Source organism: Phascolarctos cinereus, unplaced genomic scaffold (genome assembly GCF_003287225.1).
Source record: "Phascolarctos cinereus isolate Bilbo 61053 unplaced genomic scaffold, phaCin_HiC Scaffold_4;HRSCAF=312, whole genome shotgun sequence".
NCBI lineage: Eukaryota > Metazoa > Chordata > Mammalia > Diprotodontia > Phascolarctidae > Phascolarctos > Phascolarctos cinereus.
The window spans coordinates 604,585,659-604,611,975 of NW_027555847.1; the positions used below are offsets into that span (position 1 = coordinate 604,585,659).

Sequence of the window (26,317 nt, forward strand, 5' to 3'; positions counted from 1 at the left end):
AAAAGACCCATATGCACAACATATATATATATTTATATAGAAGCTTATAGCAGCAAAGGGGGTATTCATCAATTGGGGAATGTCTGAATAAATTATTGTACATTAATATACCACAAAGGGATAGTCTCAGAGAACTTGGGGTTGACTTATATGAACTGATACAGAGTGAAGTAAGCATACCAGAACAATTAATACCATAAAAACAATACTATAAAGACAAATAACTCTGAAAGACTTAAGAACTTTGATCAATGCAATGATCAATCACAATTTCAGACAACTAGTGATAAAACACACTACTCACCTTACAAAGAGGTGAAGGACAAAAGATGAAGAATGAGATTTATGTTTTTGGACATGGCCAAGGGGGAATTTGTTTTGCTTAACTCTGTGTATTTGTTACAATGATTTTCCTTCCTTTTGTTTTCTTTTCCAATGGAGGGATGGGAGGAAGAGCAAATGTTGAAAATTAAACAAATCAACTTTTAAAAAAAGTCATCTCATCCAATGGCCCCCTCCCCCCCAGTTTACAGATAAGGAAACTAAGGCTTGAGTTACCTGTCCAAGGTCACTTAGGTACTAACTAGAATAGTCAGGATCTGAACCCAGGTCCCATGACTCCAAATGAAGAATTCTATTTTCTGCTTCTTTTGTTGAGCTATATTCTTCTGGCCCCTGAGTAACTGTTTGGATGTCAGAACCCTTTGGAACTATGTTAACAAATTCTGTGGGGTCATAGAATATAGCATCCATTACATAAAGGCAAATCACTGGGGACAAGAACCTTGTATACTAAAGCAGTAACTTAATAAACAGCAACCTGAATTACCATGACTTGCAAAGATGTCTAATGCTAACAGGTAGTTGCTTAAAAGACACCAGGGAGAATTACCTCACTAAGTACTTAACTATTTATTTTGCTGTGTCAGGAACTACAGAATAGATCCAGCCCGTTTCTTCTAGAAGAACTTGACATTCCAAAAATAACAGCATTTGCAAAAAATTCCTAAAAGAACCTTTTCCCCAAACTGTACGACCTAGAAAAATGCAACTTCACAACAACACTGCACATAATAGGTATTTACAAATGAGTGGTGTGTAAAAGTGCAGACTTGGGCCCTTTCAGGATAATCTATGGTGCTGACAGTAGGTAAATCCATTGGATTATTTCTGAATATAGTACACCTCTGCCTGACTTATATATAGGCAGTCTATACAACTCAGTCCTTCAAACATTAATTTCCTTAACAAACATTTGGCAGGTTTCCAGTTTGGTACTTCCAAAGTTCTGGAATTTTAAAGATGTCTACTTCTAGGAACATGAGAATGGAGAAATTCTTGTTCCTATGTAAAGGCTATTACAGTACATTTTGTACCTGTTAAATTGATTGGGAGCTTTACAGGAATAAGGAAAATGACTTGAAAGCAGATACTAAAAACTCTGTTAAGTTGATCAATTGTGACACCATATTCCACAAATCATAATTGCACCTTATTATATAGATTTGGTCTCTAGACCATAATTATTCCTTATTTCCTAGATTTCTGGACAAGTGATAAATTATAAAGTAAACCACTGGAGAAAATTATTAAATGGGTAACTACTCTCTCCCTTATGTCTCAGAAGGAAAGCACTGAAGTTTTAGGGATCAATATGCAAGGGAATGCATAACTGCATAAAAATGCATAATGAACCTATGTCAAAGAATATTACCAATATGTATCAGAAGCATATAAAACACCTTTGGACCCAAACAGAAAATGAACAGAAAAATTATCATGCAATAATTTTCTCCCTGCTTTAACCTTTCCCATGTTCCCAACCCCTATCAACTCAGCTACTGTAGTGACTTTGCTAAAGCTCAAGTCTGCCCATGCCACATCAGCCCCCTCCTCCATTCTATATACTCCAGTGGCTCCCTATCAGTTCCAGAATCAAACATAAAATTCTCTGTTTGGCTTCTAAAGCCCTTCACAAATTGGCCCTTATCTACCTTCCCAGTCTTCTTATTCTTACACTTTACCTCCTTCCATATACTCTAGGGTCCAGCAACACTGGCTGTCCCTTGAACACCACCATACCACGTCAGACTGTGCCTTTTTAACTGCCTGGCTCCCACACCTATAATGTTCTCCTTCCTCACTTTTACCTCCTGGATTGCCTGGCTTCCTTCCAGACTCAGCTCAAGCTCTCTACCTTCTTATGGAAGCTCTTCCTAGGCTCCTAACCCCAGTACCATCCATTTATACTGTATATATATCTCATAAGCATAATTTTTTTCATGTCTCCCCCTTTAGATTTTGAATTTCTTGAGGCCAGGTCCCAGTTTTTTCCCTTGTATCCTTAACACTTAACATGGTGCCTGGCACATAGTAAGAATAAATGTTTGTTTACTGGCTGACTGAAAATACCAAAGCTCTTGCCAATTTTTCCCCTCCATTCCCAAATCAATTGGCCTTGTTATGCTGCTTGTTTTGTGTCCTACCAGTCCTATAGTTCTGATTTTCTATGATATGTGGGATCTAACAACATAGCATAGTCAGAAGCAGGCAAGCAACCCCAAATATGGATGGCATCAGCTTTATACATAAATCTTGGGATACTCTGTACTCTCCAAACATAAAATGAGAAGGCCTGTTATATAAATTATTCTTTCTCAGCTGTCATATTCGGGATTATAAATTTCTCCTTTGGAGATGGGCCATAACTTTGCTAATTACAATGAGCAAATGCTTATTAATATTAGATTTCAGTGTTTTGTCTAGGTCTACCATTAGCTTCTTATAAATACATACTGGAATACTGCTTGACGAATATTTTCATTAGTTTTTTCATATCCAAAGTAAATACTATATGATACAGTTACAATTAAATATAATTAAGTGCCTATTACATGCCAGTACTGTGCTACTATTGGCATATGATTGCCTCCACTTTTATACCACACTAGATACTCTCAACCAATAGTAATAAGTGCAAATACAGCAATATCCCCATTTATCCAGCATCATTAAGGGAACAGGGTATTTGCATAAGTGAACTTTCCAGAAAACTGAAGTTTACCCCTTTAGGCATCAAAACTTTATTTTAATTACTTTTGGTGGAAATATTTCTAAGATATATTTCACAATATCCTGCTTTCTCCTCCATGCACTCTATGATCAAGCGCACTGGCTGATTCACGGTTCCTTACAAAGGACATTCCATCTCCTGATTGTGCATTTTCACTGGCTGTCTCACATACCTAGAATGTTTTCTCTCATTACTTTGGACACCTAGTTTCCCTGGCTTGCTTCAAGACACATCTGAAATTCCACCTTCTACTGGAATTTTTTTTGGGGTGCCCCTCCAGTCCCTCTGATATTACCTTCCTCATTTAATATACATATGTATACAGTATACACACACACACACACACACACACACACACACACACACACACATACAAATCCCTCAAGCCCTCACACAGAAGGTATGGTTATTATTTTTACTAAATCCAAATCAATCAAGCTTGGTTATCTGGTTCCTCTGCTCAAATCTCTCTCTCTCTCTCTCTCTCTCTCTCTCTCTCTCTCTCTCTCTCTCTCTCTCTCTCTCTCTCTCTCTCTCTCTCTCTCTCTCTCTCTCTCTCTCTCTCTCTCTCTCTCCTTTCCTCCATGCCTCCCTCTCTCCTGTCTACTCCATTAGAATCTGAACTCCTTGAGGGCAGAAACTGTGTTTTTGCCTTTCTTTCTATCCAATCCAATAAAGTTTTCTTAAGCACCTACTATGTGCCAGGCACTGTGCTAAGTGCTAGGAATATAACCAATAAAAAAGACAGTCCCTGCCCTCAAAGAGTTTACAATCTAATGGGGGGAGACAACATACAAAAGGAGGCAGAAAAGCAGGGAAGGGGGATTATTCGAGGATACCCAGGCTGGAGACATCTTGTTCCATGGAATTCAAACTGGGCACAGCAGTAGATGTAGAGTGCTTGGCCTCTAGAACATAGTTAGGTCCTTAATAAATACTTGTTGACTAATGTATGACTACACTGGATAGCTCAGGCTTATAATAATCATGGTTAGATAGTGCCTTTAAGGCCATGATATCGTCATTGGCTACAGAGGTCTACTAGGCTATCAAAGGCAGTAAGACCCTAAATGGCACTTCAGTACTCAGCTTTTTGAATTGTGATGTATGCTTTTCAATGCAGTTCAACAAACATTTATCATATGTATCTCACGTGGAAAGGTCTATGCTAGGTACTAGGGATACAAATCAAACAGGCCCTTTGGTACAATGACTTCTAATAGATTTTTTGTTCGTTTGTCTGTTTTTGTCCCTATTTCTTTTCAGAATGAAAGCTAGTCCTCTCTTGTCTACTTGTCAGCGGGCTTGACCTCAGCCTCCCACAGTCCTTTTCTTTCTTCAGATTTTACTTGTAAGTTACTGTGGCCTGAGGAGCCAAATAACTAAGTTTGGCTGAACTGGGTTTAATAAAAGTACAACTAGACTCTGTACGAAGGTTTGAGGGTCTCTCCTATAAATAATATGCATAAACATCAGTGCTTTGTGACTTCTATTTCAGTTGTTTAAAAACCTTTTTGGTTCCTGCCAAGCGCTTCTGCTCTGGATAGCTGAAGCTGCTGGCTAAGTGGCATTTGCATTAAATGAAGCATCATTCTTATTTCACATGAATCAGCCTTTACTGAGTGGCAAAGATGTTAGTGATAGAAGCCTGGCATATGGGCACTAGGACCACTGCTCATTTTTTTGCAGTGTGTGAAATTGATTTATCTATTTAAGGAAATGGGGTTGATGAATCACAGCACTAGTTAGGACTTTCTGAGGATTCTTGCAAATACCCTGTGAAATGTGGGAAATAATGTGAAAGGATTATATCTTGAGCTATTGTTGTAAGCGAGGTGTTGTTGGGCTAGGCACTGTCTCCAATTTCAGTAAGAGCAGTGATATCTGATGACAGGGAAATACAGACTTAGCTTAAATGGTAAAGAGTTAGAATATTGCCATTTATATGGAGATTTCAACATTTGTTTGTGAACGTTCTTTAAAAAACAACAACCCCCCCCCAAAAAAAACCCCAGTGTTTTAAATTACACTGGGCCTAAGCAAAACTACTTCCTTTTCACCTGTTTTCTTCCCACATTTCCTAAATATTTGTTTTTTAATGCCTGTGACTGCTTCCACCTCTCTGTATAACTAAGCCAAAAGATATCTGATATAATACATGTATTTGTTAAACAGTAATGAATTCTAGGTTCTCTGGGGAGAAGACAGTCCTGAGTAGTAAGTAGTTGTTTAGGGAAGCCTAACACTATTAGGCCACTGTTAGGCCACATTAAAAGTTATTTAATGTACTAAAGTAGCAATGCAGTTAGGATATTCATTTCTATATTTTTAAGAAATTCATCATGAAAGTGGACCTGTGACCTCACTATAAACCAAGCAGGAGTTTTGGGAAAGCGGGATAACAGACAGAAAATATGCAAACATAATGGGACTGCAAAATTGTTTGCGTCTTTGTTTTGGGTGATGATCATTTTTATTAAATCCACAGGATGCCAAAATTACAGACATCAAAATTTCAGAAGGCTCATCAGAGGGGCAGGAGGACTGTGTGTGTAGACAGGTGGGAGAGGAAATCCTTATGTGAGAACTCTGTACAGCTAGCATGATGCTTATTTAAGCATTAGCTCACACCATTCGCCACAAAAAACTCCCCACAAAAACACAACAAAAAGCTTTCTTATTCTATCCATGATCAACAAAATGAAGCCATTTTGTTTTTTGACTACAGAACTTGTAGATAACAACACTGCTCTTATATAACTCATTTATATAGTGCTTTAAGGTTTATAAAATCCTTTACAAAGTTTTTATTCTCACAATAACCCTGGGAAGTTAGGTGCTATTGTTACCCCAATTTTATAGATAGGGAGACCTGAGGCAGATAGAGGTTAAATGACTTGCTCAAAGTCATATAGCTAGTAAGTAGTAGTAAGTAGTAAGTCACATAGCTAGTAAGTAGTAAGTCTGAGGCTGAACTCAGGTTTTCCTGACAGGCCTAGCATGCATTCTACTACACTGTGCTAATCTCATGCCTCCATCTAAAGATCCAAACACTATTCAACTACTTTCTCATCTATTCAGAATAGAATGTCTTGCAAAAACAACATTTTAATAAAATGGATTTATATTTATCCAGTGCTTATATTAATGAGCCATCAGACATCTAGATATCTAGGGAATTCTAACTATATGATGTTACAGGGAACCAATATACAGTATTTCTTCAAAAACAAAGAAAACCTGGTCAACAGAAGATCCATTTTTGGCTGAGCTTGAAGGCCCATTGCATTTAGCCATTTGGCTCTTAGTCAGGGGAGGCAGAAAGCTAGGGACATAGATTTCTGCTTTTTCCTGGAGTTGAATAATTGACCTCTCAGTTGCCTCTGTCACAGCGTCATTTGCATGCCCCACTTCCTTGATTTCCCCTACACCTGATGTGATAAACTTGACAGATTCATTCTACTGAACTTTTAGAGAACTCCAGGTCAACAAGCACATTTTTCTCAAACACCAATAGCTTCCTTTCAAAATGACACATTTTAAAAAAGTGAAATTTGACGATTGAGCTTTCTAAACCAAAAAATAATTAGGTATTCCTTTGTTTTTTGCTAATTACCAAAAAAGGAAAAAAAAGTCAGGAAAACACAGGTAGATGCAACCTGTGTGATCCAGGATGAGTAATGTTACATCTCAGTGCTCTAGGAACTTCTCTAAGACTATAAATTGTAGAAAGGATACCAACCTGAATTAATAGAATCTCTACCTGTGAATTCCCAATATTAATGAAATCAGAGCTTTCATCCCTATCTATCCCTATTCCTCCCACATGAACTCTCTAATGCTACAAAAATGCCTGCTTTGTTTCTCCCTGCCTTAAGCATCAAGATCATATTTATATAACAGAAGGAATTTTTCAGGATCTCTTTTTTTCCTATTTTTGCAAACAGTTTTTGTAATGGCATAAATTTTTCTTGAATGTCTAGTAGGATTAATTTATAAATCTATCTAGTTGGTGTATTTTTTCTTTGAGAGTTCATTAATGGCTTGTTCAATTTTTTTTTGAGATTGTATTATTCAAATTCTCTATTTCTTGGTCTTATTCTATTAATCTGGTTATATTATTTTTGTAAATATTGTTTAATTTCATGTAATTATTCATTTTATTGCCACATAATTTGACAAACAGTTTCTAATAACTTGCTTTATTTCCTCTCCATAAGCTGTGAATTTTCTTTTTTTTAGTATTATCAGATTTTTTATCAGTATTATTAGATTTTCCTTTGACTATTTATTTCCTCCTTGACTCAATCTTTCCTCTTAAACACTCATCTCTCTGTGCCTGTTTTTGCCCCTGGTTAATTTAATGTATTTCAGCACTCACCCCTATTTGTGTGTTCAACCCTCCTTTTTCTAGTCCAGATAAACTTGAAATTTATTTGATGTCTACTCCTCCGCCCCTTCCACCATGTTTCTATGCTCTTCTCATGTGTCTCAGTTATGAGAAATAGTTCCACTCCCTCTTTCCTTATTTCTTTCCTAGTTTATCCATTTTTCCTCTTTTCTTTCCATTTTCTTTTCCTTTTCTCAGATCACTAAAAAAGAAAGAAAACATACCCAGACCCTCTGTTTGTCTTAGTTAATTCTCTCTGTGCCTATTTAAAACATTAGAATTCTGAAGGGACACATCTCTTCTCCAATTAGAAAGTTTTTTAGCATCATTTAGCCCCTTCCAATTGTTCAAATTTATTTAACTTTCCAACTTTCTCTTGATTTCTGTGTTTGTATTTCACAATTCCTATTCAACTTCGGTATTTTCTTCAAGAAGGTTTAAAAGCCCTCTCTACTCGATGAAAGCTCTATTTGTAGGATTACACTCTTTGTTGGCACGGTTAAGATATTCTTGGCTGTAAACCATTATCTTTTGCCTTTTAAAATTCTCTATCCCAAGGTTTTCTTAGTTGCCAAGTCTTATGTGACCTGACTGTATTTCCTTGGTATCTGAACTCTATCTGGCTACTTTTAGTATTTTTCTTTGACTGGGAAGCTCCAAATTTTGGCTGTAACATTCTTGGGAATTTTAAGTTATTGAATTTCATTCATTAGGCAGCTAGGTGGTGCAGTGCATAGAGCCATGAGCTTGGATTCAAAAAGATCTGACTTCAAATTTGATCTTAGACACTATCTATGTGACCCTGGGCAAGTCATTTAATCTGTCTTCTTCAGTCTCCTCAATTGTAAAATGGGGATAACAACAGTACTTACCTCTGAGGATTGTTACTAAGATTAAATGAGATAATATTTATAAAGCACTTAGCACAATGCCTGAAAGATAGCAGACACTATATAAATGCTTATTCCCTCCTTTCTCTTCCCCATTTTGGAGAAAGGGACCGGTAGATTCTTTCCATTTTTACTTTGCATGTTTGATATAACAGGTCTGCAAAGTTTTCATTTTTGACTTCTTGAAATGTGGTGTTCAGTATTTGGCATGGTCATACTTTTCAGGGAGTCCAGTGATTCTTAATTTATTTCTTGTTTTTAACGGTAGATATCTTACATTCTCTTCTGTTTTTCCAACCTTTCGATTTTATTCTAATATTTCTTGTTGTCTCAGAAAGTCATTAAATTTAACTTGGACCATTCTTTTTTTTTTTCATGGAGTCTGTTATTCTGCTTTTTGTGCTAAGTCCTTATTCTTCCAATTATTTTCTCCAGATATAAAAGGACCTTATAGATCTTTTAGTCTAACCCCACTTATTTCATATGCAAGGAAACTGAAGCTCACAGAGATTAAATAACTTGCCCATGTTCACAGAGGTAAAAAGTGGAGAATTTAAGACTCATAATCATTAAAATGCCTTGCAATCTATTTCTCTTTCTATTACAACATACTGTTTTTCCAAAGTGGAGGGGATTCCAGACACAGGAAACTTAGCAAAGGCGTGGAGGTATGAGAGTCCAATGAATATTCCAGGGTCAGAGAGTATTCCAGTTTGGGTGGAATAGAGAAAGCTATAATAGAGAAAGGCATAATTTGAGATAAAGATGCAAATATGGGGTACTGGAAGATTATGGATGGTCTCCAATGCTAGACAAAGAATTTTGAAAAGAAGTTTGAACCTTATTTAGTATGTGATAGAGAGCCACTGAAGATTTCTGAGTAGAGGAATGATGTAAGTAGTAACATTCAATTCCTTTTAGGTAATCTACCTTGATTTCTTCATTGAACACATACTCCCTTCGCCCTTTCCCTCTACTTCCCCCCCCACATACAATGGAACTTTTTCCCTTTTTGCTATTATTTCTTGTGCCTCCCTGACTCATTCCCACTGTTTTACCTGAAGACCATCCATTATACAAATATCCCTTTCCTTTTTATCTGTCTACAAACATTTGATTTTAATCAATTCATCTCAATGAATATTTATTGGGCCCAGCTAGAAGCTGCACGTTTTTTCAACAATTGCCTTCATCCAAATATTGAAAGAACAAGTGAGGTTTCATACATGATACTAAATTACCTTCTTTTTTGAGTATCCAAAAGAATTTTGAAGGAGAATTGAAAGTCAGTGTAGCATGGACATCAATTACTCAGGAATGATCAAAGCAGACAGCAGAGACTATATGGCCACAGATAATATTTTGCTTTGGCCTTAATAAAATGAAGATGCTTGGAGTTTAAACCACAAATGGGTATAGTCAGAGACAGCAACATCATCATTAACCAGAAATCAGGAGACAGTCCATAACTGATGAAAATACACGTAAAAACGATAGAGCAGCTTTTTATGGCTGAGGGCAAACTGGTAATGCAAGTCATTTGGATACCAAAGACAATGATGTCTAAAATATTTGATCTACTCTTCTGAATTCTAACATGATCTTAAAATTTTAATAATGACAGTACATTCTACCTTTAAATTAGAATTATTATCTATTTTGACATTCCATACATTATTAATTAATGAAATAAGGAAAAAAACCCTATTGCTGATAATTGGCTTTTTGGGTAGTTACTGTATCTCATCTTCTGCATTCTCCCTTCTTTCTGTCACCATCTTGTAACTTTAAAGAACAGGGAAAATAATCAGATAGCAAATACATCCTGATCTGCTGATGTACATCCAGATAACTGATTATATCCACTTTACAAGATGCCATAAGGTACGTTAGTGTAGTTAAGTCTGGACCCAATGGCATAAAGTCACTTTCTTGTATTGTTGAGTTTTAGCTCTTTAGACGCTGCTCCACCCCACCCCATTCTCCCCATAATGGGAGTTACTTTCTTTGCTGCAGGGAGCAAGTAGGGAAATTTACACTGAATTTTCCTTCTCTAAGCAAAAATAAATCATTTATGAGCCCTACATGTTCTCTATTATCTGGGAGAAGAATGTGTATTCACTGTTAAATTAGAATTAATTGCCGTGCCTGGATGGTGAAATACATATGTCTACACACATACATACACACACAAAACATACATATGTGTATTGTGTGTGTTGTATGCATGTATAATATAGTGTACACATACCTGGCTTGGTGAGACATGTCTTTGGTTCCTTCTTATAGCGGGATGACTGGGTATTTCCTTCAACAACCATTCCAATATTAAATTTCTTTCTGGTAAAATCTTCATCACTTCCAGGACAAAAGCTGACAGGACTGTTTCCAGCATCTGAGGGAGTCTTCACAGGAGATACTGACTGACTACTTGGGCACCCAGTGTCATCTACAAGAAGACAAAAAAAAAAGTGCTGACAGTTAATCAAGGAATACAATGGAAAAAGTAAATGCACCCAGTCTTATTGTAGCCCTGGGCACATTTTGTAGAATGCCCATCTTTGTTCTGTTTTCTTTTTTAATATTTTCTTCCTTGCTTTCCACGAAAATCTTAGAGTCCCAGGGGTGAGGAACTCCAGTCTTGAGGCCACATGTAGCCCTCTAGGTCCTCAAGTGTGGCCCTTTGACTGATTCTAAACTCCACAGAATAAATCCTCTTAAGAAAAGGATTTGTTCTGTAAAATTTGGACTCAGTCAAAGGCTGCACCCAAGGATCTAGAAGGCCACATGTGGCCTCGAGAGAGACCAAAGGTTCCCCATCCCTGCCGACCATTACATAAATGCAACCATTTGTTATTTTCAATAGAGTAGGAGGCAAGGTAAAAAGGGGAGGGGAGGAAATGAGAAAAGATTTGGAACTGTGGTCATACAGAAAGTCAACAGGCAAAAGAGATAGTAAAAGTTTATAATAGAGCAGGAATAGCTCACTAAAGTTAGAAAGAAAATGTATACATTATTAAAAAGTATTTGAATGAAATCCTTTCTGGGCTTCTTGGCTTACAAATAGTTAATTATTCTGTATAGTAAAGTCTTTCATATATCTCCTTTGGTCAGAGATTGCTGGTCTGGCCTCAACCGTTAAATTTTCAGTGTGAGCATTTATACCTTGGAAATTAATAATTACTTTGTTGATTATCTATACTTAAGAAAGTGATGGAGAAAATGTTAATCATTTTTTTTGTTTTGTTTTTGGTGAGGCAATTGGGGTTAAGTGACTTGCCCAGGGTCACACAGCTAGTGAGTATTATATGTCTGAGTGCAAATTTGAACTCAGGTCCTCCTGACTTCAGGGCCAGTGCTCTATCCACTGCGCCACCTAGCTGCCCCTGAAAATGTTAATCATTCAGCTTAAACTTAAAAGTATGTGATACTTTTTTTTGGCAGAGAGCCAGTTCTTAAACATTTACCAACATACCCCTTAGGGCTGCTAGGTATCACAGTGGATAGAATGCAGGATCAAATCTGGCCTCAGATACTTACTAGCTATGTGACCCTGGGCAAGTCACTTAACCCTGTTTGCCTCTGTTTCCTTCTCTGTAAAATGAGCTGGAGAAGGTAATGGCAAGCCACTGCAGGATCTTTACCAAGAAAACCCCAAGAGGGGTTGACAAAGCATTGGACATGTCTAAAAACTACTAAACAATAACAACACACTCCTTATTTCAGACCTCATCGCATGATCTGTGAGACCACTTGGGTTAATTTCCCTTTCACAAATTTGCAATAATTTTTCCTACCACAGGCTGTCCCCCATGCCTTATATATACTTTTCCCTCACCTTAGTTAGTCTCTTAGGATCCTTGATTTCTTTTAAAGCTCTGTTTGGGTACTCTCTTCTATATTCATTCATTCATTCAATAAACTTTTATTAAGTACCTGCTATGTGTTAGGCACTGTGTTAAGGGCTGGGGATGCAAAAAGAAAAATCCTTGCCCTCAAGAAGCTTACAATCTAATGGGAGAAGGAAACCTATGAAAGGAAGTTGTGAAAAGAAGGGGTGGGGAGAAAGGAATGGAAGGCAACTAGCTCAGTCAGGATGGAAGCAGACTTGGAAGTACAGCTGGGTAGGAAATGAAGAGATGGCTGGCCTGAGGGCCCTGCTTAAATGGAAATTCTGCCCTCCAAGCAGAGGGTACTGAGGAGGTGTAAATATCAAAGGTTTCTTGAGACCTTGCAGGAAGATGAATTTCTTGGGGATATGATGAAGTCCAAAGACGTATAGCCAGATGGGAAATGAAGCCTGGCCTATATGAAGAGGGTCACTTCCCCATCTCTTCCTACCTAACCCACAGCTACTAGCACAATACTTGGTACATAGTAGGTTCTTAATAAATATTAGTTGGTTGATTGCTGGTACCTTTTCTCCACCATCCCTCCACAGATTGCCTTGTATTTATTTTGTATACATGTTGTCTCCCCCAGTAAAATGGAAGCTCAAGCAGGGCAGGAACTTTTTCTTTGTATTTTGCTCACCCAGTACAGTTCCTGGCACATAGTAAGTGTTTAATAAATGCTTGCTGAAGTTTTTTTTTTCTTTCTTTAAAGCAGTCTATGGCAATTTTCAGGAAGTCTTCAGAGCAGTTTCTATGCCAGAAAAAGTTACTCAAACATTCATTATAATAGACCATATTTATATGATGCTTTGAGGTTTACAAAGCACTTTAGGTATATTCTCTCTTTTGATCCTTTTGATCTTTAGATTGTGAGCTCCTGGAGGGCAGGGACTGTCTTTTGCCTTTCTTTGTATCCCCAGTGTCCTAGCACGGTGCCTGACACATGGAAGGCACATAAGTGTTTACTGACTTACATTTACCTTGTAAGAGGGAGATGCTGTAGTAATCCCTATTTTTGTTTATTTAATTACAGATAAGGAAACTGAGAATGAGAGACTTGCCTGAGATTACAGAAGTGTCTGGGGGCAGAATCTGAATGTCAGTCTTCCTGAGAGCAAGTGCTAGGCTCTATCTACCCTTCTACCTATTCCCCTCTATCAAGACAGCTGAGCCAGCAGAAGACTTGGTCATCTGTTCATTACTAGTGCTTGAAAGGCATGGCCTTTAAATCCCCTGCTCTTTTTTAGACTAAGCATGCTGAATCCTCTGTAGAGCACAAGGCAGCTGCTTCTTTTGCTTATAAGAAAAAGTAGCCCTGTGTCTGCCTCATGCATATGTACATACACATACAACCAGGCACAGTGCCATCTGGAGTAAATAAGCATGATGAAGCTTATATTCTACTAAAAAGATTTTCTTATTTTCTCAGTTGTATGTTATTACCACATCCATGATGGAAATTAATGCATATAATGAGTAAAGACTTCTTCAAACACAAGCAAAATCAAAAGAAGGATTACATCTGTGTCCTATAAATGCCTTCTGCATAGGTCATTCAACTAACTGTGTATTTGTGATGGTATAGAGTCCTGTATTTATATTTTGATAAAGCATGACATTTTAAAATGACTTACAAAACAGACAACTGGAGAATGGCTACTTACATTAGAAAAGGATTATTTACTTTGCAAAAGGCTATTTATTCCATAGGATTCCTTCAAACACTGAGTTTCTAGCAGACTTAATATAGTATTTAACTTAAATATCTTCAACTTGGACACATCTCTATCATTATAAAACAGTAATTCCTGACCTGAAGGCTGTGTACACCTGAGCTACTAAAGTTATTTTGCAAGGGTTCCAGAAATCTATTTTTTTTCATTAACTGTATATTAATAGTTCAACCATTACCATGTGAGGGCATGGAAAATTATTTTATCAATCAACCAACCAATCAACTAATCAATAAACATTTATTAAGTACTATCTGTGTGCCAGGCAGTAGGCATGAGAAATAGGGGCCTTCATACTCAAAAAGGTTGGAAACTACCAGCATAAAGCATGGTATAACTGTATATTTAATCTTTAACAAACAACATCATAAAAGCTCAAATTATGCATTATTCATTTTGATTGGTCCTCTGCCAAATATTTACTCTAGTTCAATCTAATTGATTTCCATTTGTGTGAGCTGTATTACAACAGAAGCCTCAAGTTCTTTGCTGTCATTTTTCTATGATAACATCTGAATTTTTATACTTTTAATCTAAAGAACATTTGTTTATTTTTTCATGACCTATGCAGAAGGCATTTTTTCCTGTGTTGTAACAGCCAGACCATTTTAAAATATAATTTATGGCAGATAAACTTTTTTGAAAAATGATGACCCTTCAGACACATTTTCAAAATACATGTTCTAAAGCATAATCTTATTGTTCTAAAGCTAAATATCTTACAAAATGTTTCAGACATCTCCAGAGGTCTCATAAAGATGGGCTTGGATTAGATTTTCTCCAAGATCCCTTACAGCTTTTAAACTCTATCATTTTATCTTTTTTTATGAATATTGTCCTTACTCATGGAAAAATGCAGTAAATATACCCAGCTTACCAAGTAAACAAGTATACTTGGTATACTAAGTATACAAGTGTACCAGGTAAGTTTCTTGTTGTAATATCTTGAATGTATAATTTATATCTATTGTGCCATGTACCAGTTTGGTAGAAAATCCAATATTAACATGTACAGTAAGATTTGGTTTAAATGCCAAGAAATTCCTTAAAAATACAGTAATAGCTAACAAGGGCATAGTTATAATCAAAATATTTAAGATCTTAGACTTCGGGTGGCTCCTAATTTTCCATTTCCAATAATGCTTGCCCCTCTTCAAATAACAATAATGATAATAGTTAACATTTATATAGAAACTTAAGGTTTGCAGAGTACATTACTAATAGCTCATTTGATTATTATACCAATTCGTCATATTTCACAGATGAATAAACGGAAGCTGAAAAGTTAAGTGACTTGTCATAGTCATACAGCTAGTATATATCTGAAGCAGGATTAACATCCTATTTCCCCCAACTCAAAGTTTAGAAACATCCATGTCATTCTCGTTTTCTCCCTGTTTCACCCAAACTACTAACTCTTGCAGATTCTATTTCTAAAATACAACTTCAATCCCTCCTTTTCTTTCCATTCCATTTTCCATGGTTCAGGCCATGATTAATTCTCTAATTTCAACTTAATTGGGCTATTACAATAGCCTTTTCGGTGATCTTCCTATCTTCTCTCTCTCCCTGTTCCATTCCATTCTACTACCACAAAGTAAACTTGTCTTATTACTGCCTGGTCCAAAAATTATCAGAGCCCCCATTGTTTACTAAAGTTCAAACATCTTAGCATAGCATTCAAGGTTTTCCACAATCTGTTTCCAAACTAGCTTTCCAGGCTTCCTTCTACATTCTAATTTTCTCCACTCATCTTTCTTCTTGAAAACTTTTACTGTAGCTCCAAAAGATGAAACTTAATTAACAAGTTCAACAATTTCAGAATTTCATCTTTAAAAGTTACACAGAAAAGTTATATCATTCATTTCCACTAACTATTCAGGTTACATAGAATCTTGAGCCAAATAAGAAGTCATGATTTTAATAATAGAGTATTAAATATTTGTTAAAAGTTAAGATCTTCTAATAAAGAACTATTTTTAATATTAAGGTTGAATAATAATTTTATTTATGAAAAGCATAAAACCATAAATTAACCTGAATGAAAATAGTTCTATTTATAATAATGGCAATCAAAAAAAAAATCACAGTTTCCCAAATGTGATTCATTCTGATCTCGTGTAATGACTATTTGAGATTTATCTATAATAATAGTTAGCATCTCTCTCTCTCTCTCTCTCTCTCTCTCTCTCTCTCTCTCTCTCTCTCTCTCTCGTGTTGAGTCAGGAAGGTCTGCATTCAAATCTAGACTCAGACACTTATCAGCTATGTGATTTTGGGCAAGTTACTTAACCTGTCTGCCTCAGTTTCCTCATCTGTAAAGTGGGGATAATAATAGCACTTACTTCCTATAGTTGTTGTGAAGATAAAATGAAATAATGGTTGCAAAGCACTTTGCAAGCCTTAAAGTGCTATAGATAGCTAAATATATCTATTTATCTGTATAGATAGTATATCTGTCTATCTAGCTCTCTATGGTGGTAACAGGACCATACAGAAAGACTAGGGTAATTTCCCAGTCGTATATGTCATCCAGCCTGATCACTTGACCAGGGGATATAACCCAAGGACACCTGGGCCTTGTCATCTGTACCATAACTGCTCTTTTCGGATCTTTCCATCTACGATGAAACCAAACTTTATTTTTAATGCATTCTGTCTCCCTTGGAGTGTGAGCTCATAGGTGCTAATGGTGACTTTTCAAATCCTATAGGAAATAATGACTAAGGAGGTGAATTCAGCCTATGCAAAATTTTAAAAAATAAGTTGATGAGAGAATTTTGCAGGTGGGATAATTTTGAGTATATTTCAGACTATACCTTCTGGACTCCCACCGAAGTTGGGAACTAACTAGATCAGTCACCGGCTAGCCAAGAAGTCTGCAGCTGCCAGCAGTGAGGGGGTAGAGGTGGGGTGGGGAAGAAAGAAACTACTCAAAGATAGATGGAGTGTCATCTGGTGGCCAAACAATGCACTTCACTCCACTTAGATGGTTAAGTAATGAACAGATCTCAATATAGCCCCAGATAGCAAGAGAATGAGTCCAAGGGTGGTCGCAGTTACTAAGTAAACATTTTGAAACTTTGGCTAGAACTAATCATCAATCAACCTGTCATTCAAATTGTCTCTCTCTCTCTCTCTCTCTGTCTCTCTGTCTCTCTCTCTCTCTCTCTCTCTCTCTCTCTCTCTCTGTCTGTCTCTGTCTGTCTGTCTCTGTCTCTCTCTCTCTCTCTCTCTCTCTCTCTCTGTCTCTCTCTCTGTCTCTCTCTCTCCTCTCTCTCTCTCTTCTCTCTCTCTCTCTCTCTGTCTCTCTCTCTCTCTCTCTCTCTCTCTCTCTCTCTCTCTCTCACACACACACACACACACACACAGAGGCTTTCATCCCTTTCGTTTTTCCCATGTGGATGGTTAGTCCAATCTATTTCAAATCACAGTGGATTTCACTAAGTAGATGTTGAAATGTTCCATTAACTTATAAGACATAATCTGGGAAGAGAAACATTTGAAAAACCTTATCACCCAAAGACAAACCTTTTCTTTACTTTTTTTTTAGATTTTTATGCAAGATATCTTCCATAACTGGTGAACACAGGTGAAAATATATCACCCTGTTTGACACTTTGCTTGATAGCAAATTGTGCAGAGTTTTAAAAGATTCCAAATACCTCTCTAGCGAAAAAACTCATTTTTTAAAAAAAACTCATTTATTTAACTGCACTATTTTAGTGATTCTATATAACTATGAATCATAGAACATCATGATCTCAGGAGAATTAAAGTTACAAATGGCTCAAAGCATTAAGTCACATGGTAGAGCATAATGTGTAACATATTGTGAGAAGTGGCATAAAAGCCATTACTGAAAATGTAGCTGACTGGAAAAGGAAATAGGTTAGTTATTTATTGTTTTTGACATTCTGGTTAAACAGAGGGACAGCCCTAGTGGTACAGTAGTATTCCATTGTTCTTTTTAAAAAAAAGAGGAAAATTTCTAGGATACATTAGGCAGTTGCTTTATGGAAGAGTTGTGGTTAAAAAATTGACAAACATAACAAATAAGAATTTCAAAGGATAAATGGGAATTCCCACTTAGTAAAATCATGGATTGACAAAAGTATAGGTATAATGAGGATCCATTTAATTTTTTTTCTTTTTTTTTAATTTTTGCTAGGCAATGGGGTTAAGTGACTTGCCCAGGGTCACACAGCTCGTAAGTGTTATGTGTCTGAAGCAAGATTTGAACTCCGGTCCTCCGGACTCCAAGGCCAGAGCTCTATCTACTGCACCATCTAGCTGCCTCAATGAGGATCCATTTAAATAAAGGTTTATTATTAATTCATTGGTTTAATTTACATTAAACAAACAACCATAAACTATATTTTTTATTATGAAACGTTTATTATGGGAACAAGGTGACCCTGGCACCAACATAAATGGAACTTTTCTACTAATTCCTTTTTCATATCTTCAGACTCATTAGTAAATAAAAAATCTACAAACTACTGTAGAAAATAAATGGCTTATTGCTTTTATTCTGATTATTCTTATAAGCTACTTTAAAAGAGGAAGGAAACAAACATATATTAAGTGCCTACTATGTGCCAGGCACTTTGCTCAGATATTTGCTTTACAAATATCTCATTTATCTTTTATCCTCACAACAATTCTGGGAAATAGGTACTATTAGTAATCTAATTTTACAATAGAGGAAACTGAGGCATAAAGGTTAGGTGATTTGCTCAGGGTCACACAGCTAATAAGTAGGCAGCATGTGAACATAAGTCTTTCTAACTCCAGGCCCAAGTGGTCTACCCACTGCCTCAGGGCCCAGCAAAGATAAGGATCAAGCAAACTGCCTAAGGCCCCATAAAGGACAGTGGCAGAAATAGGACTTGAGCCTCCATTGTTAGCTTTTTCTCTTATACTCCTCTATGCAATAAAAAACAAACAGGGCCACTTCTACACCTTGATTTCAGGGCTTATTGTTCACCATGTTACTTCTTCAGTAGAATGAAACTTACTTTTCTATCAGAAAGTAAAATGCTATCATCTTTTCAGACCTAATTTAATTATTTACCTATACCCTTAGGAAAACTCTTATCATCCTTGATTGACTGTCCCCCAATTAAGAGACTCAAAACACTACAAAAATGCTTTCTTGTCCTATAGAGTCTCAGTAGCAATTTTTTCCACAAGTTTTTTTTTTAACCTATGTTTCACATTACCTATCATTAGCATGTATATTTACTCAAGGGAAGTCATGCTAAATTAATTTCCACATTGGAGCTTCTTTAACTTGAATCAATCAATTCTGAATTAATCATTTATTGAGCCCTTAAGAGGTGTCTAGTACTGTACTGTACCCAGATGCTGGGGATGGGGTAAAGGAGGAAACAGATCACAAAAAGGGGTTTGGCGATTTACTGGCTTTGTGATTCAGTCCTTAAGTCAACCCTCGCCACCATGCCAACAATGATGCCATAGCAGCACATTGCTTGCCAAGGAGGATCTGTCAAGACCATTACTCACAGAGCCTTGTGACATTTGCCTGTTTTGGCCACAGCTCAACTTGCAAAAAACAATCCAGCTCCAGAAACGGTAAAGATGCTAGTTTTCCTTGTACTGCAAGAATATCTGAGTCTATGCAAGCTAAAGCCACAGTAAAGGAAAAGAGGCCAATTTCATCAGGGTGTCACCCAGTCGTGTGCTTGGTGTGGCTTCCTTCTGTGTAGTTTTGAACAATTGGTGAGTTGAGCTTTGCCTGTCAGTTGGCTTTTCTTCAGCATCCGGTACCATTGCTGGAAGCAGAATGTCAGACCAGATGGACCAGGGAATGTTCTGATTCAATATATAGTCTCTAGGGCCTTGAAAGCTTACATGAAACATCCTCAGGTTATACTGATGCTGGAATGGTTCTCCTAGGAGTACTGAGGCAGTTAGGTTAACCACAAGTAATCTGACGCCATGTCAAATAGCCCATGGACAAATTACAAGGTCTTCACACATTGCATGAAATCACAAATAGTCTAATTACTCTGTAAACCAACCATAGAGAACTTTTAACCGATATAATATAGGGAACACAGGATTTATGTTGAGGTACTTTCTTTGGGACAAAGAAGTTTTACTGTAATTCTAATTTGCTAAGAACAAAACAACCACTCAATACATATTAACTGAAAATAATGGTTAAAAACAGAGCCATAAATAGGGTGGAGAAAAGGGTTTGGGGCCCAGGGGCACCAGCATCTAAGTGGTATATTTGTTTCTGTTGCACTCTTCTGCTAAGTAAAAGTATGTTGTCCTACCCTTCTCTCATACACCTTCCCTCACCTCCAGATCCCTTGTTTGCTGCCTTTTCTCTTATTCTTGGGATTGGGGATCATCAGAGGTACGGCATTGTCTGAGACCAGGTTGAAACAGACTGTCCTCTGCTTCCTCCCCCTCCTTCTTACTACCTCTTTCCCCCTACACTCTCTACCCCTCCTAAATGGAATCTGCCCCAGGCATCAAAATTCTTAGTTATGGCTTTGGCTATAAGCAAGTGCCATTCATTCCCCTGCACTAAAAAGAGGAGACACATTTCAAAGGTATGAGTCTTTGAAGTCCCCTTTTTTAATACAGAAGAAAAACATTCTAGTTAGATCCTCCCACATTTAAATTATGGCCATAGGAAATTTGGATTTAAAAAATATATTATAAACATATACATACATATTATATATATGTCTATATATATATATATAGACATATATATAATATGGAGAGAGAGAATATATAGATATATAGATATAGCTATGCTCTATTCACAGGACCTCAGACATATGGATGTGAGGTTCAAATTCAAACAATGATAATGCCAGCAATTATTTATGAAACTACATCATTCTGCATAACTTGACACCTGAAAGAATTATACAGGGAGACCTCAAACCTCGAGGTCCTAAAACCCATGCAGTGCACACCATTCATGGGCTATGGAAATGAAAACATTCTGCTCACTTCAGCTATAATGTTTCGTGGTATATTTCCCTCCACAAGAATAGTTTTGACTGGACTGAGGAAAAACTTCATACCATAAAAAAACCATCAGATTTATTACACCAATTCATTCAATTCTAGTTTTTAACAGATCATGTTATGAATAAATGCCAAGGAAAAATCATTTTAATGACACTGTGAGGAAATTGTTCCTGGTCAGAAAATGTCAGACATACCAAAATGCCAAAGACACGTTGACAGGTCTAGCTTGAAAAACGAAAATTGGGTGTGATACTTTCTAATTTTTAGAGGAATGCCTGGAAACATAAATTTCAGGCTGAATTTGATATAAGGAGAGGTTCCAAGACCTTAGGAAAAGGGTGTGTGGAACTTGTCAGTCTAAAGGAAAGGGAGGGTACAGTTTCTTTAAAAAACTCACAAAGCTAAGGATTTTCCTGCCATCAAGTTACATTTATAGCTCCTTTTCTTCTGCCAAGGGCACTAAGTGGTTTACTACAGACTCTGATTTAATTTTATTCTTAGGAGAAATAGGGTAGGATTAAAACAAAATGAAACAAAAGCAATTGGGCTCTTCTCTCTCTCCACCTTCCCCTTCCCTCCCCCCACCAAACAAGCTGACTGATTCTGTGGCTGGTTACATTCCCAACCTCTCAATGTTTTGAAGTATGTTGCTTGGTGCAATCCACTTGAAAGTAAGCATGTGCTCCTTCCTGGGCCAAGGATTTGATGCTCTGCCCATATTAGAATCCTTTCTTCTTTCTAGCCCTGGGCTATTGCAATGAGGCCAGCACCCAGCAAGATCTAGATTACAGCAACATTCATGTATGAAGTAACTTTTCCCCAAAGGTCTGAAAGTCACTATCTTCTATAAATCAACTTATCTACCTCCTTTCAGGAATTTTTTCTTGTTTTCTGGTAATCAATAGAGTCTGGCTGATATAGCAGAAGAGGTGTAAAAAGGATCATTCAGGGTACTTGAGTTCAAATGCCATCTTAGCCACTAACTGGATGTCTGACCTTGGGCAAAACATAGCATTTCTCCAGGCCTCAGTTTCCTCATCTGTAAAATGGGAGAATTGGACTAGGTGATAGCTCTAAGCAACCTTTCACCTTTCATAGTCTCTGATTTTTATATTCTAGGTTTATAAAGGCAGTTCTAAATTAAATGAGATTACAGAAAGGAAAAAGAGCAGAGACTAAAATAGAGTAGGGTAGGGGGATGGTGTGTGGAGGAGTGCCTCCAGAGGCCTTAGTCTATTTTAGACATAGAAAGGGCCAAAATTTGTCATTTCATTGATATAGGGATCTGCTGGAAATTTACTGTGACAATTCAGGGCAGTTGCCAGAGAGATTGACTTGCCCAGGGTTCCAGCAAGGAAACTTTCTTGACCAATGAAAACTGTATCTGTTTTGCAATTTATTGTCTTAGAGAGTTGCCTGAAGCATTGCATGAGAGGTTAAATGACTTGCCCATTGTCACATAGCCAATATCTGAGCGAGGCTGAACTTGAAATTAACTCTTTCTGATGCCAAGGCTAGCTCTTTCCTGATTACACCTTGCCTCTCTTTCTCTGTCTCTCTTTCTCCATAAATTTTACACACACACACAATGTATGTATAACATATACATATAGGGTTTTTTCCCCACAGAAAAGCCCAGAAACCTTAAGGACCCTCTCATAGCTAGATCAGTGAAGAGAAACTACTGTCTTCTCTTGCACCTTCAAGTTTTGACTGACTTTTTATTCTCTAGCTATAAACATGCTTAGGACTCATCTATACTAAAACTATTTTTTTCCCTTACACTAACCTCTTTCTCTTATCTTACTTATTGTTAAATTTCTCAAGTTGTCTGAATTCATTGCCTCTATTTTCTCCACTCAGTCACTCCTTAATCCTTTGCAATCTGACTTCAACTTTTTTAAATCCATTGCAAATGGTCACTCAAATGATCATCAATGACCTCTAAATTCAATGGCCCTTTCTTACCCCAATCCAATTTGATCTCTTTTCAGTATCTAAAGTGCTGAGCAACCTAGTCCATACACCTCCTTTCCTCAGACTTTCTCTTCTTTTGACTTACAGAATACTAGGCCACACTTGTTCTGCTTCTCTGGCTGCCCTAAATACTGGAGACCACAAAATAGCTTTGTCAATAGTCACTTAGTGACAGCTTCTCCACAAGTATTTCTATTGTGCTTCACAACAAATAATTTTTAAAAGTAATCATTCTTTTAATAAATCACTTTTTACTGTACTTATATAAACTATTTAGACCTAATTTAGTTATATAATTTTTTGAACATCTTAGAAAAGCCCCCTGATCCTCTAACAACTGCCCCATTAGACCCCCTTCCCCCCATGGATACCTTCTACCTTGCAAATATTTTTCCTTCCTTCTTTTCTCTCTCTCTATTTTTTCCCTTGTGGATCTCATCCATTCTCATGGTTTGAACTTGGACTTCTATATCAAATCTAAATCTTTAGCTCTGATCACTCTCCTGAGAGCTAAACCAGCACGTTTTAACTATCCCTTTTTATGTCTACATGGATGCCCCACCAGCATCTCAAGGTTACCATGTTCAAAACTGAACTTATCATTTCCCCTCAAAATTCTCCTTGTTTCTGGCCTTGGTACCACCCACACTCTCTCAGCCTCTCTCCCTTGAAGATTTGTAATCCTCTTTGACTACTCTTCCCTACCCCACCCCATGCTACATTTAACAAGTCATTGAGTAATGAATGTTCCTTCCTTCAAAATAGCTGTCCTGCAAGTCCCATTCTTTCCAACCCTCACTTGGACTACTGCAATAGTTTCCTGACTGGTCTCTCTGTTTCTACTCTGACCAAGTCTTCAATCTGCTTTACACAGATTAATCTTTATAAAGAATGATTGTGTCATTGTCTTACCTTTAAAAAAAAAGACTTGTTTTTATATTTGGAATTAAGTCTAAATTCTCTCCTCTTCTCACCTAGTGCTTTATAATTTGGTCCCAACTCCCATTTCTAGCACTATCTTCTACTATTCCTCTTTATGAACATTAAGCTTTAGCCAAAACAGATTACTTGCTGTTTCCAGGGCACACCCCAGGCTTTCTATCTCAGTGTCTTTACTTCAGCTGTTTCTGCCATAAAGAATATCCTTCTTCCTCCTACTTCCCCACACTTCTCCAACTCTTACCCATTTTTCAGGTCCCAATTCAAATGCCATTTCCTCTATGAAGCTTTCCTTGATTTCAAACAAGAATTACCTCCTTTCTCTTCAGAGCTCCCTTTGCAATGGGTATCTCTATTACTGCATGTTTATATTCTGCGTGGTTGTATAACTACTATACACACGGTATATCACATGGTGTGCAGATGGTTACTAAGCCTGGGGCAAGTCCTTAAACCTCCATGGATCTATTCCCTCATTAAATGAGATAGTAATATGTAAAGCCCTTTGCAAGCCTTAAATTGCTATATAAATTCTAGCTATCAAATAAATTGTCATTTCCATATATGAAAGTTGTTTAAAGTAATATGCATTTGTTGATGCTATGGAACTTGCTGGGCATCAAACCACCCTATATTAACAGTGGGTCCTGTTTCCTGAAGTCAATTTTATGATGTGAAGTGCTATTCTTCTACCCTATGTAACTGTTTAATAATATCTTAAACTTCCAAAAAATTGCTTCACATTTCTCCAGAAACCTAGTTATACATATAAATAAAACTCACATGCCAAACTTAAGAGTTCAACTGGTTGTCCATCAGATCATGTTAAAGGTGGAAACAAGATTATGACAACAGAATTCACTCTCAACTTTCCATAGTACATGGGGGGATAGAGGGAAAAGGCACTACCCCCCTCCCCCACCCCCCGCCCCGGCCAGAAAATCTTGAAACACTCAGTTATGGCTAGATGTTGAATACTTGGTTAAGAAAAAAAAAAGGGGCTGAACATTCAAAACCATTTTAGCAAAAGCATAACTTGGCATGTGTGTACATGTGCAAAAACCATGCTTCATTTGAAGTTCATTGGCTCTCATTTATGTCAGCTGAGCTGTTATTGGAACATTTGGTGCAGACAGTTGTTGCGTGAGGACTATGCTCATACTACCCCAGATATATGCACTCTGGAGGCTAATGATGGCTTCCATTCACTGGGAAAAGGAAAAGACCCAGCAGCCAAACAAAAAGGTTAATCTGATCCATGGGGTTCCTTTCCAATTCATAGAGCACACCACTAAAAACCTCCTAAAATATCTTGGCTAGTTGCTCAACAAAACAGGAAGCAGCAACCATTTTGAAACTCCAAAATTTAAAACCATCGAAAGAAGTCCTTGAGGAAATTGTAAACATTTTGGAGGAGGAAAAAGAAAACTTTCAGCAATTTCGTTTCCAGCCCTTTCTTTTAGCCATTCATACCCCTAAGTCAACATCTGTAGTTATGAAATTCTGATACCTTTGGATTCTAGCATATTACTGGAAAAATTCTCAGCTTGTCTTCCCACCCAGATGCATCAACTATTTTTTCTTTTTTTTCTTTTTTTTTCAGTGAGGCAATCAGAGTTAAGTAACTTGTCCAGGGTCACACAGCTAGTAAGTGTCAAGTGTCTGAGGTCACATTTGAACTCAGGTCCTCCTGACTCCAAGGCTGGAGCTCTATCCACTGCGCCACCTAGCTGCCCTTATTTTTTCAATAATGAAAAGTCACAAACTGATAATCATAGTGGAAAGTGTAGTGGATCTAGGGACAGAGGACTTGGCTTTGAATCCTAGTTTTGCTACATACTACTTGTGTGTCCTTAACTTGTGTGACACTTAACCTCTAGGGTTGCAGTGCCATCAAATGCAAAATGAGGGTGTTGATCCTGATGGCCTCTAAGGTTATTTCCTGCTTTAAATCTTTGGTGCTCTGACAAGACTCTATAACAGTCATCATTGTAGAATTATGAAAGTAATGGGCAAAAATGAAGTACAGAGACTTAATTCTCATTATTTTAAATACATATTTCCCTCTTAAGCTGTGTCTACACCAGTGATATTTAAATGAACAATTATTTGGTGGATGACTGTCTTGTTTCTTGAAGAAGAAATAATCATCCGCATACACTCTTGTACTTCCTGAATCATATTCAAGGCTTTCTATGCTTGTTTTAAAGTCATCAAGCTAAGATTCAGTGAAAAATGGTGAGTGAGGTTAGATAAGTCTACAGGTCCTCATTTGCCTTAGTTCTTCCTCTGGAAAATGTACATAGCACCACAGGAACTAGGGCAGGAAGGACCCTAGGGAACATAGTCCAAACTCCTCATTTAACAGAAATTAACTTGTGGTCCAGAAAGTGGAAGTG

At 37.2% G+C, this 26,317-nt stretch overlaps 1 protein-coding gene across 9 annotated transcripts in view; it reads right to left on the bottom strand.

Annotated features, from left to right (window-relative positions):
• SYBU (syntabulin) overlaps positions 1–26,317 on the bottom strand; it is a 143,759-nt gene that overhangs the window by 49,825 nt on the left and 67,617 nt on the right. For 6 of the 9 annotated variants that reach the window (XM_020970365.2, XM_020970387.2, XM_020970354.2 and 3 more), the window contains 2 exons: positions 10,605–10,802; positions 8,966–9,085 (listed from right to left, as the gene is read on the bottom strand). In XM_020970365.2, the coding sequence (XP_020826024.1) occupies positions 8,966–9,085; positions 10,605–10,802 (318 nt within the window). The remainder of the gene's footprint in view (positions 1–8,965; positions 9,086–10,604; positions 10,803–26,317) is intronic. The other 3 variants (XM_020970405.2, XM_020970396.2, XM_020970389.2) reach the window with 1 other exon arrangement.